The sequence below is a fragment of the Enhydra lutris genome, unplaced genomic scaffold, assembly GCF_002288905.1.
Source record: "Enhydra lutris kenyoni isolate GAN:26980312 unplaced genomic scaffold, ASM228890v2 scaffoldscaffold24, whole genome shotgun sequence".
Taxonomy (NCBI): Eukaryota; Metazoa; Chordata; class Mammalia; order Carnivora; family Mustelidae; genus Enhydra; species Enhydra lutris.
In genome coordinates, this window is record NW_019154108.1 from 30,608,830 (window position 1) to 30,629,345 (window position 20,516).

General features: G+C 45.8%; 1 protein-coding gene across 2 annotated transcripts; it reads right to left on the reverse strand.

Moving 5' to 3' along the window:
* Positions 1-416: 416 nt before the first annotated feature.
* Positions 417-17,475, reverse strand: LOC111150896 (cornichon family AMPA receptor auxiliary protein 4). 2 transcript variants are annotated; one of them, XM_022508579.1, is made up of 5 exons: positions 17,351-17,475; positions 14,052-14,120; positions 9,551-9,663; positions 4,385-4,525; positions 417-1,052 (listed from the first exon to the last, which is right to left on the reverse strand). In XM_022508579.1, exons 1-5 carry the CDS (start codon positions 17,417-17,419, stop codon positions 1,025-1,027), a joined length of 420 nt encoding a protein of 139 aa, XP_022364287.1. In that variant the 5' UTR covers positions 17,420-17,475; the 3' UTR covers positions 417-1,024. The 2 variants fall into 2 exon arrangements, with proteins under 2 accessions (XP_022364287.1, XP_022364288.1); XM_022508580.1 differs by lacking the exon at positions 4,385-4,525 and having other exon boundaries at positions 17,351-17,471.
* Between the last annotated feature and the right edge of the window lie 3,041 nt (positions 17,476-20,516).

Genomic DNA, 20,516 nt, shown 5'->3' on the forward strand with positions numbered 1-20,516 from the left:
TGCCATGAAACAGCCGTGTTCGACCTCGAGGCCAGGGCTCCGGATGGCGACACCAGGGCAAGAAGCAGGACAGAGAATCAATAGCTGGGTCACGTTGCCCGGCAAACAGAGCCCAAGAGCTCAACACTCACGCCAAGCCCAAGAGCAGGCCCGGCTCCAGGGAATAGAGTTTGGCTGGGGAGCGCCACGTCCATGAGACGGCCTGTCCCTGGTCGCAGAGTGGACATGGGCACGGCAGGACAGAGGCGGCGCGGTAATGGCTCCGTGGTCACTTGGTGACCGGGCTATTCCTGCTCTAATCTGGTAAGCATCTTCTACCAAATCACCTCTCCAAACCCATCAGGCAACGTATCTGAGACCAGAATAGGTTTGAAGGTGATTTTGAAGGCAGTGGCTTTAAAAATGAAAATTCTTGATAAAATTTTGAATTTTTGATTTATTTTCCTTTCTAGAAGCAGGAATTACATCGTACCTGGACAAATGGCTTATGGGGTTTCACAGATTCTGCAAAGAAAGATATATTTTTTGAAATGCCATTTTCTGTTAACATTCTTGTGAAAAGACTTCGAGCTGACAGTCCCATACATCTTTACACTGAATTAAATCCACAAAGCTGCCGCAAAAGGGATAATCTCTCTTCCTCTGCCCAGATCAACAGCACTGCTCTGCACTCTGCCTTCTCAGCAGAGCGTCTGGAGGGCTTTCCCTTTGACGTGTGTCCTTTGTTTCTCTGGCGAGCGAGGCTGGCGTGGCGCTCCCACCGCTACGTACGGATGACAATCTTCAACACACAGACGATGAGGAGTGGGTCAGGGTTTGGGCTAAAGTTGAGAACCAGAAATCTACAAAAACTCAATTCGTGTTTTTTAAATACTTTATATGGTAAAAATACAGCAAAAATATTTTTCTTTTGTTCAAAGAGGAAAAAATATACTGCTATGGTCACGGTTCTGAGGAGGAGTTCGGCCGCCTGTGGCTCCCGGGCTGCGCGCTGCAGACGGACTCGGGCGCAGCTCCTCGGGCTTCAGTCGTTTATCAAAGCTAAAATCATACTGTGGAGAGAAGAGACGAGTGTTAACTAGCGTCTCCCGAGCACAGTGCCCACGGGGTCTGCTCTGTCCGGGCTCACGTCTCCGAGGCTCAGCAACCACTGGCACGTTTTTTTAAAAAAAGAGTATCTACTTAGGGCCTCTCAAAGCCCCGACTTTTTTCATGTAACCAAAATAAATAAATAACTGGGGAAGGGGTGGCAGCGTAACCTAAAACCAGTGTTGGGCTATAGCTCAGAAGCAGCCACAGCCAGAAAACAAACCAAAATTAGTTGTCTAGCTGGACCTCACACATGCCGTCCCGAGGACTGAGCACAGATCCCTGTCCCCCTGGGACGCCCCTGCACAGACTGCACAGCGGCCGGGAGGGCGGGCTCAGGACTCGCCCCTGCAGGCACTGAGCACTGAGCTTAGCGGCACCCCACTTTTGCGCCAGGCTCTGTGCGGCCCCCCAGGCGCCATGTCGGGACCGTGGCAGTTACCCAGTACACTCTGCTAAAACCACCATGGCCAACAGCGGCGACAGGACCGCCATCATGTCCTTGTACCGATGTCAGCCTGGCTGTGCTAAGAGCAGAGGACCAGAACACAGAGCACTAATGGTGTCCTTACTTGTCTAAGTTCCACTACATCAGTGTACACCACGCACAGCACAAACTAACACTCTGGAAAGATGTTCGCACGTTAAAGTTAGGTCAGCACAAACCCAAGTGCTTTATGTGTGTTATCTCATTGAGTCCAGATCATGACCCAGTGAGGTAGGTACTGGTTACAATCCCATTTCCAGACGAAGAAACTGAGGTACAGAGAGCTTCAGAAACTAGCCCTGGGTCACAGAGTAAGTGGCCAGGCCCAGCCTGCACTAGGCCGGCACCCAACCCAACACCAATGGCATGGGCTCCAGCACTCTCTAAGAAGATGGGTATTTCCCCCTCTAATTCCATGGGATAAACCCTGAGCGTCCACCACACAGCAGGTGACCCAGAGAGGACCATCTGGAGGGCCCGGATGACTGGGAATAAAGCCACCGGACGCAGGAGCAGCCCCGAGAGGGAGAAAGTGTGACCAGCGTGTCCTCTGAGACTGCTCCCTCATCCAGGGTGCAAGCTGCGGGTGACGACCAGGGGTGAGGCCACAGCAAGGTGGAAGACACGACAAGCTCAGAACGCAAGGCAAGAAAGAGGGATGTGGTGTCTCCCAAATCAGCCTCGAAGGCTGCCTACGTAACACTTGGTTGTGTGGGGTCCCCCTCAACCTGCCCCAGCAGCACCCCAACCCCTCCGCCCACTTCCAGTCCCGTCCCACTGCCGTGAAGCCAACCACCACCCACCCGGAGACTCATGCGCACTTTCAAATCCCAGGACTTGGCGTCTACTAGGCAGGATCCTCCTCCGAGACCCCGCATCCCCCAACCACCACACCCTCGCAGGGCTCTACTGTCACCAACGCTGCTTCAAGCCCTGCCCACAGCCTCTCTCTCTGGCAGCCCAGACACCTTCAGGTAGTTTCATGTTACAAAGTCAGAAAGGGGTGTGTCATTGTGTTACTAGTACATTTCTTTGCTCTTTATTCTTCACCTTTAAAGTAAGGATTGAAAATTAAACATGTAAAATGTGAGGTACGGTATGAGAATCAGAAAACGATACCAGTGTGCTTTTTTTATCCCAGTTTTTAAATTATTTTTATCTATATTTAAATCCAAGGTAGTTAACATAGATGTCTATAGATATCAATGTATCTAAATGTCTATAAATTCTTTTTTTTTTTTTTAGATTTTATTTATTTATTTGACAGAGATCACAAGTAGGCAGAGAGGCAGGCGGAGACAGAGAGGGGGAAGTAGGCTCCCTGTTGAGCAGACAGCCCGACGCAGGGCTCGATCGCAGGACCCTGAGATCACGACCTGAGCTGAAGGCAGAGGCTTTAACCCACTGAGCCACCCAGGCGCCCCTCTTTTTCTTTTTTTAAGATTTTATTTATTTATTTGATAGATCACAAGTAGGCAGAGAGGCAGGCAGAGAGAGAGGAAGAAGCAGGCTCCCTGCTGAGCAGAGAGCCCGATGTGGGGCTCGTTCACAGGACTCTGAGATCATGACCTGAGCCGAAGGCAGAGGCTTAACCCACTGAGCCACCCAGGCATCCTCTTTTTTTTTTTTTTTTAAAGTAACCTCTATTGCCCAACATCCCTGCTTTTCTATATTTTAAAAACCAGGACAGGGGCCCCTGGCTGGCTCAGTTGGTAGAGTGTGGGACTCTTGATCTCAGGGCCAGGAATTAATGCCCCATACTGGGCATAGAGATTACTTTTTTAAAAAATTAATGATAATAAATAAAAATTAATAATTCTTTAAAAAATTAAGAAAAGCAAATATGACCAATAATGAAAACTAAAGACTCTAACCTAATTTCAATCCAAATCTAAGTTTGTGGATGGACTAAGCCCAGTGAAAGGATTTTAGAAAGCTGCTTTATCAGGCAGACAAATGGCTCGGACTTCAAAACTCTTTCAGACAAAACAGCAATTTTTAAAAACTGCCATCTCTATGCAGTTTCTAATTACTGGAACCCTCTGAATGATAGAAATTTAGCTCAACACAAGTTCTTCCTAAGAATCCTCATGCCTGTGTGAAAATTTAAATTTACCTAGGGAAAAGAATAGGCATGATCTAGGTAAGCTTGCATACAAAGGTTAAGTCTGACTTCTGGCCTCCAAAAGGTTTCATCAAATCATACGCACACAATGATCTTGTTTCTCTTCCTTGCTCTATCCGTCGGCCTGGGACAGATAAAGGAGTAAATGGCACGCTTATCTCTACAACACAATTTAACAAGGGACATACGAGGCATCCCATGTCTGAGGGCCAGTCCCTGCTGGTGGCCCTCATGTCCCATGTGCCGTGACCGGAAGGCTGACGCGGTTCCACCAGAATGGGCCGCCAGGGATGCTGGTGAGGCAGTGCCATGCTCAGGTCCTCACCACGGACAAAGACCAGGCCAACTCTCAGCTCTCCATGCTTGACCCCCAGGAGACCCACAGCGGGCCAGTTTCCAGGAGGATGGCCTGCACCACTCATGATCAGCAGTGAGGCCTAGACACAGGAAGAAGAGAAAGCACAAGACGGCCTCGGAGCCAAGGCGTAACGAACGCCACAGAGCAGCTCCACCACAGGTCCCATGACACACGGATTCAATGACACATACAAAATGCACACCAGAATTCTGCAGGATCCCCCGAAGCTCTGCGTCGCCCACACTAAGGCCGACAGGCCAGTGGCACCTCACCCAAGAGCAGGCATTGCATACACGGAAACGCCGCAAGGCCTCTTTAGACTCACCTATAAAGATACATGAAGAAACAGAGCAGGTGGAAGCCGAGCTTGATCATGGCTTCCTTCATGTGTGACTTCAGCTGCCCCCGGTTGTGTATCTCCGTCGGATCAAACACTCCCATGTTCCCACTCGGCACCATAATGAATCTGGTGTGCACACATTAGAGAGAAATCAGATCATCAGTATAAATACTCAAAAGTGGGGTCGCCTGGGTGGCTCAGTGGGTTAGGCCGCTGCCTTCGGCTCAGGTCGTGATCTCAGAGTCCTGGGATCAAGCCCCGCATCGGGCTCTCTGCTCAGCAGGGAGCCTGCTTCCTCCTCTCTCTCTGCCTGCCTCTCTGCCTGCTTGTGATCTCTCTGTCAAATAAATAAATAAAATCTTAAAAAATAAATAAATAAATAAATAAATACTCAAAAGTAAGTATCCAGTAAGAGCCAACCTTGAAAAGTGAACCAATCGTAGCAGCCTTAAGTCCAGACCATATGGGGACAGGGTGCCACGTGGTTTTCCTTTGAAAGATATACTTGTTAATTTGTACTGCAATTTCCTGCTCTCTGAAAAAAATACAATGACACGCTAGAGAAGGATATTTTATGATCGAGACCCTTTTACCTACCCACAGAAAACTCCTAATCTGGTCAATACCTACAGCCATTTTCCACCAGACACATAAAGGGGACTCCAAACCAAACCAATCTTACCAAGTTCTTAGAAACTTCTTTATCTACAAAGTTCTAAAATAATAAATGCAACATCTTTTCTAAAAAAGATTAATTCATGAGAGAGAGCATGTGCAGAAGCAAGCAAGGAGAGAGGCAGATGGAGAATGAGAGAGGGAATCTCAAGAACACTCCACACTGAGCAGAGCCCAACTGAGGGCTTGATCCCACGACCCGGAGACCGTGACCTGAGCTGAAACCAGAGTTGGACGCTTAACTGGTTGAGCCACCCAGGCACCCCTGAGGCAACATCTTTAGAAGAAGTAGTGACAAACATAATTATTCCCATTTCACAGAAGACAGTGAGAGAGTCTGTGTCCGGATTCGAGCCCTCCTCTGTGCTCCTGCTGATCTGGAGATAACACGCCTCAGTCTGCAGGTTTATAAATGGCGCCCAGCTTATAAGCACAATTTAGAGAAGAAAGAACGGAAATGCAAGTGCCTCCACAGTGAAGACAGAACTCCTCTTCAGTTAAGAGTCAACACCTGATGTCTCAGTTTATGGAAGTCTTAACAAAAACCGACCGAATTCAAGCTATTATTAAATAATGACAACCTGATGAGCCAAGAATGTACTTTTTATAGCGGCGGAGGCCTGGCCACAGTGGGACACGAGTGGGCACCTCCTTCTGACTCCGAACCAATTCCACCCAGTGTTCCCACACACTCAGAAGAGTTCAACTGTTTTTAAAAAATCCTGAAGAGGGGCACCTGGGTGGCTCAGTGGGTTAAGCCTCTGCCTTTGGCTCAAATCATGATCTCAGGGTCCTGGGATCAAGCCCCGCATCGGGCTCTCTGCTCGGCAGAGAGCCTGCTTTCTCTCTCTCTCTGCCTGCCTCTCTGCCTACTGGTGATCTCTCTGTCAAACAAATAATAAATAAAATCTTAAAAAAAAAAAAAAATCCTGAAGACTCTATGCTCAACATACCATGGAATATTTAAGGCTTTCATATTTATTTCATGTCATCGTGTATGTCACAGTCTTCTTCCCCAAATGATTCCCTTTCCAAGTGAGGAAATCGGGCCACTTCGGGAGGGTCCAGCAATGTAAGTGTAGGCAGCGACACCCAGACTGCGCCACTAGTACAACAATGAGTCCCAACCTTGCATTGTCCCCGAATCCTTCCTGCCACACACACAGTTTCTCAACAACTTCTGTGAAACCAAATGTCCCTGAGTCCCACAAATCTGAAACTCTCCCCCAAATCTTGCAGCCCATCTAGAGCTGAGTGGAGGGTCTGACACGTGAGTGTCCGGACAACATCTCAGCTCTGTCTCTGATAAGTCTTGTCCTCCTCTGATGTCCAGATCCCCTAGCAGCACTGTCACCATTTACCAAGTGGTCCTCACAGACTCTCTCTGCCCCACCCTCCCCCTCCCTCCTCATCCTGCTTCCACAGAAGTGGTCTTTCATTCCTGCATCCCAACCCTGCTCCAGCTGCACAGTCTCAGCCCAGACTCTGAACGGGCTTCCCTACCCTCCTGGCTCTTCTCCACCATCCAATCGATACTACACAATGCTTCCAGAAAAGTCTTCGCAAAGATATTTCATCAATTTACCTACTCAAAACAGGCAAAGAGGATACATGAATGGCTACTAAGCACATTAAAAGGTCCTCAATTCCTTTAGTCATTAGGGAAATGTAAATCAAAACCACAGTGAAACACCGCACCCAGCAGGATGGGCAAATTAAAAGACACGGAGTGCCTGGCTGGCTCAGGTGGAAGGGCACACGGCTCTTGACCTCTGGGTCATGAGTTCGAGCGCTACGCCGGGTGTGGAGAGGACTTAAATAAAAACACACAACAACAGCTTGGTGAGGACGTGGAAATGATGGAACCCTCACACACACAGCCGGCGGGAAGGTAAACCGGCACAGCTGCTTCTGAACATCTAGGCAGTTCTTCCAAAGTTGAAACAAAGTTACCGGAGACCCCAGCAAGTCCACTCCTAGGAAAAATGAAAATGGATCTCCACACAAACACATGCACATGAATGTTCACGGGAGAATTACTCTTAACAGCCAAAAACAAACAATTCAAATGCCCATCCAGTGCAAATGGACACACAAAATGTAGTCTACCCGTACAGCGGGCTATCATTCAGAAACACAACGGAGTGAAGAACGGACATCAGCCACCCACAGATGGATCTTGAAAACACGACAGCGAGTGAGAAAAGCCTGCCACAAAGAAGCGCGTACTGAACTCTCCTCTAGGATGCATCTGTGCGGAATAGGTCATCTTGGGCGACAGAAAGTAGAGAGTGGCTGCTGAGGGCCGGAAGGAGTGGCCGCTAATGGGTAGAGGGGACTTTCCTTTGGAGTAATGAACCTCTTCTAAAATAGACTGTGGTGATGGCTGCTGAAATCTCTACACATTCTAAAAACATATTGAAAAGAATACTTTAAATGGGTGAACTTGGGGTGCCTGGGTGGCTCAGTTGGTTAAACGACTGCCTTCGGCTCAGGTCATGATCCTGGAGTCCCAGGATCTAGTCCCGAAACGGGATCCCTGTTCAGCGGGTAGCTCGCTTCTCCCTCTGACCTCTCCCCTCTCACGCTCTCTCTCATTCTCTCGAATAAATAAAAAAAAAAAAAAAATCGAAACGGGTGAGCTCCACGCTACCAGTACTCATATTTATATACCAACTCCATGGACCAAGATTCTGTGTGACCCATCCCGTGCTTCATCGGCTCCCACTCCTCATCTCTGTGACTGCCGCCAGATGCGTCCTTAAATCTGTCCTGCACGTCTGCCTCCTGGTTTCCCTTCCAGCCCTCCCCACCTCTAACACGCCCAGGGGGAAACCCTCACCCACCCTGCACAGCTCCACTCATACAAGCTCTCCACAAGCGGCCCAAGCGCAGCCATCCGCCTCTCTTCCCAGCCAGAGTTCCCCACCGCTCCTCTGGCACCTCAGTCCACCTTGAACTGAACTAGTGAATTCTGTTATCCTATGTTTTGCCTCTTTGTACTGCAGCAGAGTCCATTTCAGATCTCTGCAGCCCCAAAAGCATAAAGCGCAGACGTCTGAAAAGAGGAAACGAGCCATCTGTTGATTTTTTTTAACCTTTTTTTATTTTCTGTTTTTTTAAAAAGATTTTATTTATTTGACAGAGAGGGAGAGGGAGAGAGTGAGTGCACACAAGCAGGGGGAACAGCAGAAGGAGAGGGAGAAGCAGACTCCCCACTGGGAGACCAATGTGGGACTCGATCCCAGGACCCTGGGATCAGGACCTGAGCCGAAGGCAGCTGCTTAACCAACTGAGCCACCCAGGCGTCCCAAAAATTAATAAACTTTTAAAAAATGAATAAAAATTAAAAACCACAAGTCAAGATCAGCTGATGATTTTACCCCAAAACTAGATAAAAGTAGAAAAAAAACAAACACAGAAAACCAAACAAACCTAAAAATTTAGCAGAACAGCAAACTACTAAAAATAATCTTAGGTTTGCCAAGATTATCCCACAGTTCTTCAAAGAAAATACATACTGTCTGTACAAGTGCTCAACTATAATATCACATCCAATAAGGGTTTACACCAAGCTTTTGAAAAGCTTCCTAAATTCATTAAGTTAGAATTCTGACATTATCTAGTCTGCAGACTTTAAAATGAAAGTCTTTCTGGAGCATTCCAGATATACTCTAATTAAAACCTGCAGATATAAATAACAAGAATCTGGGGCGCCTGGGTGGCTCAGTGGGTTAGGGCCTCTGCCTTCGGCTCAGGTCATGATCCCGGGGTCCTGGGATCAAGCCCCACGTTGGGCTCTCTGCTCAGCGGGGGGAGCCTGCTTCCCTTCCTCTTTCTCTGCCTGCCTCTCTGCCTACTTGTGATCTCTAATAGAGAAATAAAATTTAAAAAATAAATAAATAAATAAATAAATAACAAGAATCTTACATTCTCAGGCTTTTGATCATTCTTTTTTTTTTTTTTTTTTTTTTAAACAAGGTCTTCTGGTATTTTTTTTTTAAGGCTTTTTTATTTATTTGACAGCGAAAGAGAGCACAGGTACGCTGAGGGGCACGCAGAGGGAGAGGGAGAAGCAGGCTCCCTGCCAGGCAGGGAGCCTGATGCAGAGCTTGATCCCAGGACCCTGGAATCATGACCTGAACTGAATGCAGCTGCTTAACGCACTGAGCCACCCAGGTGGATCATCCTTAATGGAAACCACCACACAATTCCTTAGACAACACAACTAAACATTCCATATCGTTTAAATTTATACCTGTAAATCTGTGTTTTTACCACAAGAGTAGACCATGCAAATTGTTACTTGCCCAGCATACCAAAGAAAGTAAAAATGTATTCTGATTTAATGTAGCATTCTGCGGTCATTTATTTCATGACTGGCACATATTTTATTGCAGAACAAAAAGCTATTACTTTTTCTTAAATGTTTCTTTAAATTGCCATGACGCAAAGCTGTAAACAAACTATACTCACCGATATATATTCCAAGTGGCAACAGGCAAGTTGAGAAGGAAGATGAACCAGTGCAGTGAAACGAGCATTAATACTGTGACGATGGTGTGGCCAATCAACTCTGGAATTACCCACTGCAAGGGAAGAACACAGTATTATATCTGCCGCTGTGCTCTTCCTGAATGCGCCTGTTATTTGAAGTTAAATCAATGAATACACAGAGAATTTACAAGCTCGTGGTTCAAGATTATTTTTAGATTCAGATGACCCAGATATGCATACTGCAGAAACTGCATATCCCATGCAAATACATCAGGGCACAGTTTAAAAATAACGCCCTTAAATTTCAATTACGTTTTATCCTGAGCAAAGGTTCAGATTCATTCACGAAGGAGGCATGAATGACAACTAGGGGGAAAATGGAGTATCATTTACTTTCTATTCCAACGTCTATGCTAAAGCCTCTTACTCTAATTTGGGGTAGTTTATATCCAGATATATAATGCCTTGCAAGTCAGAATATCAATCTTAAACATCTTCCAATCTCCAGAATCCTGAAGGAAATCATATCTCTCTCTCTCTCTCTCTCTCTCTCTCACACACACACACACACACACACACACACACACATACACACGCACACACAGGTTCTTTAACAGCTCACATTAACAGCTCAAAGTTGAGCAAATGTGGTAATGAACCAAGATGTCAGCTACTGGCTGGGCAGTACCCACTGCCCTCTGTGCTCCCCTTGTCAACTGTGCGACACTAGTTCTCCTGCACAAGAGAGCTATTTCAGCAGGTCCTCCATTCACCAGTAATCTTCCTTCCCTAAGAATAGAGGTTTTTCTTCTAAAGGAAGTTAATATATTCATGCAGACACAAACTGGTAATCTGCACTTGCAGAAATGAGAAAAACTCAAGAGAGGTTAAGTAATTTGCCCAGGGTTACAAAGCTACTTAGTGGTAGAACAATACAGTGTAAGCCCAAACCCACCGGCCCCAGGGCTCTCTGCATTAAGATTTTAGAAACTTGTTTTTATAAACAAAAAGGGGATTTGCTAGGCCTTAGACCTAATATGAAATCAACAGGAACTTTTTATATGTAATACAGATTTTTTAAAGTGTAACCAATTGCGCCTACTGCTGACAAGTGTGAGCTGCAGAGTCAAACCTGGAGTGGAATTCATCCTCTAGCCTCCTGATGAGTTTAGCAATCTTAGGAAGGTCATCTGCCCTTTCTGAGCCACAACTTTCTCATCAGACTTTCTCATCTGTAACGCAGAGCTGACGATCCCTGCTGCACAGAATTAGGGAGAGCAGGCAGCTCCCCTCTCTCTGCGCCCTCTGTCCACACAGCAGGAGCTTCCAAACTCTATTTCTTACCTTGTTTTCCATAGACCAACTGGAAGCAAAAGTTTTAGGAGGCAATACTTAACAAGATGATGCTTGCTTTACTTACTTTCAACCAAGCCCTATGTTTTCATACTCTTCCCTCCTTAGCGATGTGCTGTTCTTCCCCTAATCAGTACTAGGCTTATGGCCCCCAGCAGGAGCCTGGAAAATTCTCCCCTGGAGTAACTTAACAGCACAAGAGAGAACACAGACAAAACAACTGCCCTTCGGGTACCCCAACAGAAGTCCAGGAAGATACCAATTACCCGACAGTGGAGTCTGTCTCCCAGCTGGCCAGCAGCCTGGAGCTCACACGGAGCTTCCCGTGAGCATTTCAGGACTTTACCCTTGCATATGGACAGACAGCCAGTACCAAAAATTGAGGAACGCCTCCAATTTGAGAGGGGGGGAACACAGGGGTAAAGGAGCTTGGAGGGAACAGAGATAATGGAGGAAGCAGAAGGAAATTTTAAAAACCATGAAATCAAGATTCTCAGAGAGCTAAGAAACTCAAACTTGAATAAAGAAGACAACAAGCTCTTAGAAACAAAAACCTGACGTAAAATGGTGTGCACCCTAGAAAATCAGAAGGGAAAGCATAGGGAATCCTGAAACAAAAAGGTAGGGGAAAAAAACATAAAATTTTTAAAACAGAACAGCAGATAATCCAGCAGATGAATTATCCAGTTGTTGAAAAAGAAGGGGAGGGAAAGGGGTGTGTGTGGGGGTGGGGGGCACACATTATCAAAGAAAGAAGAGATGTGTCAGGTTGAAAGAGCCACAGGAGGTGGAAACAGCACATGAAAAAAGCCTCAGGAAAGGCACAGAAAGGGGAAGCCCTGCAAAATGCCCAAACCCCAAGGATAAAAGAAAGATTCTAAAACTTCTGGAGAGAACAAGGAAAAGAAAAGACGGGGCGGGGGGGGGGGAGGTCACATCAAAAGGTAAAAAATCGAAAGGGCATCATACTGCCCCATGTGAATGACACTAGAAGTCAGGAGACGACTGACCAATGTCTTTCAAACTCTGACAGAGAATCTTCACCAACCTCGAAGGAACGCTTTGCTCAGAGAAACTATTGCCCGAGGGTAAGGACAAGACATTTTCAAACAGGCAAGGCCTCCAAATTTAGTCCCCATGTACCATGTCTCAAGAAGCTACTCCAGCAAAACAGAACAGTAGACCAGAAGGGAGACATGACTTCCAAGGAGGGCCCAGACCAGGTATCCCAGGATGCGGGCTACAGGCAGGCCTGGAAGTGGCCAGTCCAGACCACAGCAAGAGGAAAGTGGTATCAGGAAGAAAGGTCACCTGGAAAAGAGCTCCCCTGATAGATTATTTTAATGTTTGACCCATGTAAAAAACAGTACAGAAAAACTTTAAAGATGTATCGGAAAAGACTTCGTAACAGGTAAGTGAAAACTAAGGAAAATTTAAAAACGTAGCAATTATTAACACTGAGAAAGAGAAAACTATCCAGAAAAACACAAAAGAAAGAAAAATATGATGACTGTCCTATCATGAGGCTCAATACTAAAAAAGATTTAGCATGTTATTTTAACACTACATAGTAACAATGTAAACACTGAATATCAATTTAACCCAAAAAGGAAAATAGGAGAGGTGATGTTCAGAGGAGGAGGTACCTAAGAACTAAATCTATCATATTGCCTCAGAAGTCAATAGGGGATACTTAAAATGATAAATCAAGAAATAGCAGTTTGAGTATATAAAAGAAATATGGACATAAATATCAGAAAAAAATTAACAGCTCAAGTGTGGAAATCAGCTTCCCCTAAAAAGTATGACAGATATGATTCAAAGAGGTCAGACAGGGACTGCTATTTTTCAGTGTAAGATTTGTAATATCTTTGACTAGTTGTGTGCAAATATTACCTTCACAAAAATAAAATTTTACATTAAAAAAATGACTTAACTTCAAATTGAAGGGGTAATTTTCTCAGCAGAAAAATCCAGGTAATCTTATCTTTGCATTTCAATTTTTATTTTTATAAAAGAAAGCCCAATTAAATGCCCCCTAAAATATTGCGTAAGCAAGAAATATAAAAAGAAATACAACCCAGCTGGTAAGATATATATTTAATCATTCTTGTGAAAACGAGGAGGACTAAAACTAATATAATATGGATTACATCTCAATTTTTTTAGAAGTCTTTAAGTACAGCAGATACATACAAAATCTGTCATTATATTAAGCCATGTTCCAGAAAATTCAAAATAAAGAAAACAAGAGGAGTATCGTTTACTAGAAATTTTAATTTTCCACATGTGACTTTTTCCCCTCGTTAAGTAGATGAAGAGGTGAAAAGACACACAGAATGATGTTTAGGTCAAGCCAAAAACACCTCTCGGTATTTAGTGAATTGTTAACACGAACTTTTATCCACAAAGCTCTTCTGTCTGCTCAGCCCATAAAATGAATCAGGACTAACTGGTTTTCCTCCATGCAGACAACACTGTAACTCAGAGTACTCTTAGCAACATCAAGTTCTGACTATTTACCAAAGGGAAAATGGCCTTGAAACAAACCAACTCATTAATTCTATTTTTCAGCAAAGCCACGAAAAGAAGATTGTCTTTTATGCAACAAAAAAGACTGAGGTTGGGGCACGTGGGTTGAGCCTCTGCCTTCAGCTCAGGTCAGGATCCCAGGGCCTTGGGATCGAGGCTTGCATCGGGCTCTCTGCTCAGTGGGGAGCCTGCTTCCCCCTCTCTCTCTGCCTGCCTCTCTGCCCACTTGTGATCTCTATCAAATAAATAAATAAAATCTTTAAAAAAAGAAAAAGACTGAGGTTTTTTGTCATGAGCAGGGAGGATGGGTTTAGACACAGAAGACAAAGACAATTACTCTCATAATGAGCCTTTCCCTTGTAAAGTACTGGTGTGCACAGGAAGAAGCACAGTAAAGAAAATTTCCAGGGAGGTCCTAGTATAGTTTCATGATCTAAAATACTGCAAAAACACAGCTCTACAAACATTCCAATGAATAAGCAGCAACACACACTTCTAAATCAAATATACATACGTTGGTTATCTATAAATAAACTCTGACGCAGAAAGTGCAGAACCACCTTCGGCGCCGGAAATAAGTAAAGAAATGTCTTACCTTGTTTAATTTCGAGCAACATGATCTAGCGTTAATGTAATCACATTCTAAATCAGACAATGTAATTATCTGAGGATCAAGATAAGGAATTATAAGGCTTCTTTGAGAACAACAATTTTTGTTTTTAAGTTTCAGACAGAAACCCTAATGCAACGCAGAATGAGATTCGACTTGAAAAGACTGTAGTTATTTCCGTAAAGTTCACTCATTTGACAACTCAATTTTCTGACTTCTGTTCCTTCAAGTTATTTTCACAAAATAATGTTATGCTCAATTCTAAAGTGACCTATATGAGAACATTCAATGGGAGTTCCTAAAAAATCAAACAGTAACTGTTTAAGAAACAGAAAATAAGGCCTTTAAAAACAATTTAAATGTGAATTTAAACCTGAATTCCCACTAGTACGAAAAGTGTTTCTCTATGACAGATCCATAAACTGTCTTTGAAGACTCAAGATGTGACAAAAGAATAAGATACAAAACTATCGTTACAGGACGGTCATATGTCAGCACTGGCCATGCCTCCTTCAAGATGACCTTTTTTCCTAATACTTTTTACAATCTCCGAAACCTTCCATATTAAACATACTTTCTACTAGAATTAAGCAAAAAATGGTTTTTAGTACCACATGTAAACTCGTTGAGGACGTGTGACTCGGAAGGAAAAGTCCTCAACGGAACGATACAAGGCCTGAGATTTGCTGTGAAATGTTCCCACATCCCCTCCCCCCAGGAAAGGAGAAAGCAAAATGCTGAAAATCACTGTTGGTCACAGAAACAGGGGGGGTTATTACTCTATGGTCTCTACTTTCATGCTTGAAAATGTCCAATGAAATAAGTAAAAATAAATGTTCTCACCTAAATTCTAAACATTTCCATATGGATATTCTAACACCTCAACACTATTCAAGTCAAACGCATCATTTTCTCCACAGATTGTCCGCCTCCAAATGTGTTTTCTCTCTGTCAATGACACAAGCACCATTTGCCCAAGCTCAAAACATGGCAAGTTATTTCTGTCATCTGTTTCATATCCTACAATCAGCCTTCCGCAGGTCTGGGCAATGCCTTCCTCTTCACTCCACCCATGAATTCCCTCCTTTCACCTGCCCACAGTCAGAACTATTTCAAATCCACATGGGCCCATTCCCCAGTGGTTTACCTTCCAGTCTTTCCCATTTCCAACCCACTCTGCAGATTCATCTTCTTAATACTCCATTTGTTTATGTCAAAAATATTTAGTGGCTAGAGGATAAAGTGAAAGCCTTCCCGCCTTAACACGCAAACTCTTCAAAATCTGTTCTAATCCAGTGTTTCCCATCTGACCTTCTACTACCACCTCAATTATGTATGTCCTCTCTTTCTTAACCCAGTCATCCAGAAATGCCATAAACACACTTGAATCTTCACCTCTGCCCTGCCTGATTTTGAATTCCACCCATTTCCTTCATGTTTCAAAGTCTGGGAAAACTTCTATCCCTACAGGACCATATTCTACCATTCTACCTCTTGCCTCTAGAATTAAGCTGGTTCAGCTATCCAAAAATACAGTAATATGCTGAATCTCATCGAAAGACACCCTAGGGGTGCCAGGGTGGCTTAGTGGGTTAAGCCTCTGCCTTCGGCTCAGGCTCAGGTCATGATCTCAGGGTCCTGGGATTGAGCCCTGCATCGGGCTCTCTGCTGAACAGGAACCTGCTTCCCCGCCACTCTCTGCCTACTTGTGATCTCTGTCAAATAAGTAAATAAAATCTTAAAAAAAAAAAAAAAAAAACCCTAAATGTACCTGATTGTCTAAGTCAAATATTCCACCTAACGTTTTTTCCATACACACAAATTGGTACAAGCCACGCCCATTTTAAATTATCAAGCCTAGTTTCCAAACTGCAAACACAGACATTCATGTTTCATTTTTCTGTAAGTCCCAGTTCCTTAGGCCACAAGAGGGGCAAAGGTCATCAAAACTTGGCCCTGTGATTTTGCCCTTTCAGTTCACCAAACCCAATAAAACTCAAGGTTCTCCCTTGACTGACTGTCTCATTGATACAGCATGTGAACCTTGATCTTGGGGTTGTGAATTCCAGCCCCAGCCTGCTGCTACACAGATTACTTAGAAATCTTAAAACAGGGCGCCTGGGTGGCTCAGGTCATGATCCCAGGGTCCTGGAATCGAGTCCTGCATCGGGCTCTCTGCTCCACGGGGAGCCTGCTTCCTCCTCTCTCTCTGTCTGCCTCTCTGACTACTTCTGATCTCTGTCAAATAAATAAATAAAATCTTTAAAAAAAATCTTAAAACAAAACAAAACCAACTCAAAGTTCTCCTCATTATAATTCATCAGTTCAAGTAAAAAGTGCAGCTGAAGTGGGGCGGGGGAGGCAAGCACCGTGCTGGGGGCTGAACCCTTGTACACACCCAGAGCTGGGAAGTAAAAGGTCCCTTTGTAAAGATAAGAAACCCCAGGCGGAGAGAGGTGAAGCACTGTGCACAGCAAACATCTAGTAAAGCAAGGGGTCCTGACTGCAAATTCTGTCCCTCTCCTCTCCAACAGACCGCCCGACTACAATACAGCGTGAGGTCACGCTGACAGCTCACGCTACAAACATCCTAAAGCCGGGATGCTCTGGCAAAAAGTTTACTTCCATCAGAAAGCACTGAGAGTGAATTCCAAGGAAAGAAAAACCATGCAATTCCGCGTGTTTGTTTCCTAATTTCCTAAACTTAAACTGGAGAGTGCACTGGGGGACGACCCAGATTGGATGCAGGGTGCGGGTCCAACCCTCACGCGCGCTGGCCTGGACACCAGTCTGAGGACCAGCACAGGAGCAAGTCTTCCGTGCGGGCGCCGTTTCGGCACAGACACACGGGCACCGGGCCCCGCACGGTCCCCAGCAGAGGGCTGCTCCGGCCCCAGCCCCGGCGGGTCCCGCAAGACGCCCACGTCCCAGGAGGGGCCAGGCCGCCAAGGCCCCGGTGCCACGACAAGGGCGGCGGTGGCTGTCTCCCACAGAGACCAGAGCTGGCACGTCGCATCCGCTCGCCCGGGACCCCAGCGTCCCCCGCGGCCCCGCCAGGGAGGCCCACCGCCCGGCCGCTCGGGGCTGGGCCGGTGCGCGGGGGCGGGGGCGGCGGGAGCGGCGGGCTACCCGACGGCCCTCCCTCGCTGGGCCGTCGTTCCTCCCCGCCCTGGTCCCGGTCCCGACTGGGCCGCCTCGCCCCCGCGCACCTGCCCGGCCCCGCCTCAGCCCCGTCTCCCGGACATCGGGCTCGGCCGGCCTCCGCCCGCCTCAGACAAGGATACGAAGTACACCGAGAGGAAGATAAGGGCGCAACAGTCGAGGAGAGAGAAGACGAACACCACCGCCTCCATCCTCCGCCGCCGCCGCCGCCGCCGCCGCTCCTTCCGTCAAACCGGCTCCGGCGCCCCTGATAGGCCCTCGCCCAGGCCGCTGGGGCGCGTAGTGCGGACGCCACGGCGCGGCATGCCGGGACTTGTAGTCCGCTCCCCCGAACCACCCCGGCCGCCGTAGTTCTGATGCATGCTGGAAAGTGTAGTTCGTCAGCACCAACACCAGCGCGAGGGAAGGGCGGAAGTCTACCCTCAATCTGATTCGTTCCAGAAATGATGACAAGACTTAATCAACGAGCAATTACTGAACGCTGGTAATCTGCTGCACACCTGGTACAATTTGTTATAGTGTGCGATTTTTCTTTTGGATTCCGCGCAGGCCCCACAGGATCCTCGACTTGGCAATGCTAAGACGTTTTCCTCCTGAAGCCCAAGTGTCCCCGCAACAATCCTTGGCTCGCATGTTGAGACTTGCCCGAAGGCCTGGTCTCCGTTTCTCCGGAGGTTTCACGGCCCCTTGCTTATTCTGTGACAGCAACGATTCTCTCCACTCTAGACTGTAAGATTTTTGAAGGTGTTGCAGGTCATCTCATCCATTCATTCAACAAGTACTTACTGACTCTACCCCCACGACATGCCAGGACCTGCCCTACACCCGAGATACAGGAATGTGCGAGGCAGACAGGCAATAGGTAGCGAACAAATACAGGGAAAAGGTCATTTTAAAGGCATATTAGGGCAAAGTCATACATTCATTCAACCAATATTTTCTGAGCAGCTAGTATATGCCAGTTACGGGACCTTAGGGATACATGATGAATAAGAGGGGGAAAGTCCTCGCGGTCCTGCAGCTCCCATTACAGTGGGGGAGACAGAGGACAATAAACTGTATTAATGACAGGCAGTTATAAGTAATTTGAAGGGGACAGAGGAGGGGAAACAGTTGCCGACTGAACCATCAGAGAAAGGCAGGTTGAGGAACTGACATTTAATTTGAAATCTGAACAGCTCCCTGAAGATTTTCAGGCAGAGTGTTTGCAAACACCCCATTGCTCACAGATACTTGTAGTCTTTAAGAACAGGGGAGAAGGCAGTGTGGCCGTACTCGGATGAAGAAGGATGTGAGAGTTTTGAGAGGACATCAGAGGGAGCAGGGTAAGGTCACACAGGTCTTGGGGACCCTTCCCAAAGAGTTTAACTTCTATTCTAAAGTGATGATAAACCACTGGACAGTTTTAAGTATAAAAGTACCTTGGTATAGGGGCACCTGGGTGGCTTAGTCAGTTAAGCATCTGTCTTTGGCTCAGGTCACAATATCCGTCCTCTGATTGAGCCCTGAGTTGGAGGAGAGTGGGGGGGAGGGGGTGGGGGGGGCTGCTCAGCAGGGAGTCTGCCTTTCTTCCTCCACCACTCCCCCAGCTCATGTTTGCTCATTCACATGTACTGTCTCTCTCTCTCCCTCTCTCTCAAATAAATAAGTAAAATCTTAAAAAAACAAAAAAGTACCTTGTTCTGATTTACATTCTAAAAACATCCTTCTGTTTGGTGCACTAAATGTATGAAAGGGGGACAAGTTTGCAAGGAGACCACTTAGGAGAGAAGAAGATGACTAGGGGAATTAGTATGAAGGCAAACCAACAGGATTTGCCTGACACGGCATAAATTCATAGGAACATTAAGGGTCCATAGGTTAAAGCCAGGCAGACAGGTAACAGTTTATCTATACACCAGTTATTACTACACTCCTACTGCACCTTGTCCACACCTCTCCAGAGATCTCACAGAACACTCCTTGACATGCCCAGCCAGCCATGCCTTGGACTGCAAAAAAAGAAACAAATCTTATTAGTATTTGTGCCCCTAGCACCTTCCATCCTGTAAATAGCTGGTGTTTCAGAAATGTTTGCCAAATGAATGACCTATACTGACGGTAAGGAGAGATTTCATTAAAATTATTGCAGATTTTTAAAAAAGGTTTTATTTATTTATTTGACAGAGATCACAAGTAGGCAGAGAGGCAGGAGGTGGGGTGGGGGGAAGCAGGCTCCCTGCTGAGCAGACAGCCCGACGTGGGGCCCAATCCCAGGACCCTGAGTTTCGGGGCTCAATCCCAGGACCTCAAGATCATGACCTGAGCCAAAGGCAGAGGCTTTAACCCACTGAGCCACCCAGGCGCCCCTGCAGATTTTCTTAAAAACATAAACCTCATCTCCCATTCCTCTCACGTTGGAGCAGAAAATACAAGCTATCCCATATTCTTTAATTGTTGTTTTATCCTGACTAAATAAAAAAAAGCTGGTACCACCATCAAGGGTAGAGTTACCAGTTTTAATTAAGATAGGCTTTGTCTCATCCTACTTGAAAACTCAAAACATGATTGCAATATCAAAACTATGGGGAAAGTAATATTTGAGAGAAGGATGTTGATCAGGGTTAAAAAACAGTAAGTAGGGTGTGTGTGTGTGTATCTGTGTGCGTGTCTGTGTGCATGCACCTATGTGCGAAAGAGAGAGATCAACACTTTTGGTTTAAATGTTTTTTAGTATTTTGCTTATTTATTTGACAGACAGAGACACAGCAAGAAAGGCAACACAAGCAGGGGAAACAGGAGAGGGAGAAATAGGCTTCCCACCGCGTAGGCAGCCTGATGCAGGGCTCCATCCCAGAACCCAGGGATTATGACCTGAGCCAAAGGCAGACACCTAATGACTGAGCCACCCAGGTGCCCCAAAATACAACCTATATTTTTTTTTAAGATTTTTTAAATTTATTTGACAGACAGTGATCACAAGTAGGCAGAGAGTCAGGCAGAGAGAGGAGGAAGCAGGCTCCCTGCTGAGCAGAGAGCCCGATGAGGGGCTCGATCCCAGGACCCTGGGATCATCACCCGAGCCAAAGGCAGAGGGTTTAATCCACTGAGCCACCCAGGCGCCCCCAACCTATATTTTAAACCAAAAGTGTTTGTGTTCCCTCTCTTGCTGTGTCTCTCTCTGGCAAATAAATAAATACTTTTAAAAAATAAAATTAAAAAATAAAATATAGGTTGTATTTTTTATTTTATTTATTTATTTTTAAGATTTTATTTATTTATTTGACAGAGAGACCACAAACAGGGGGA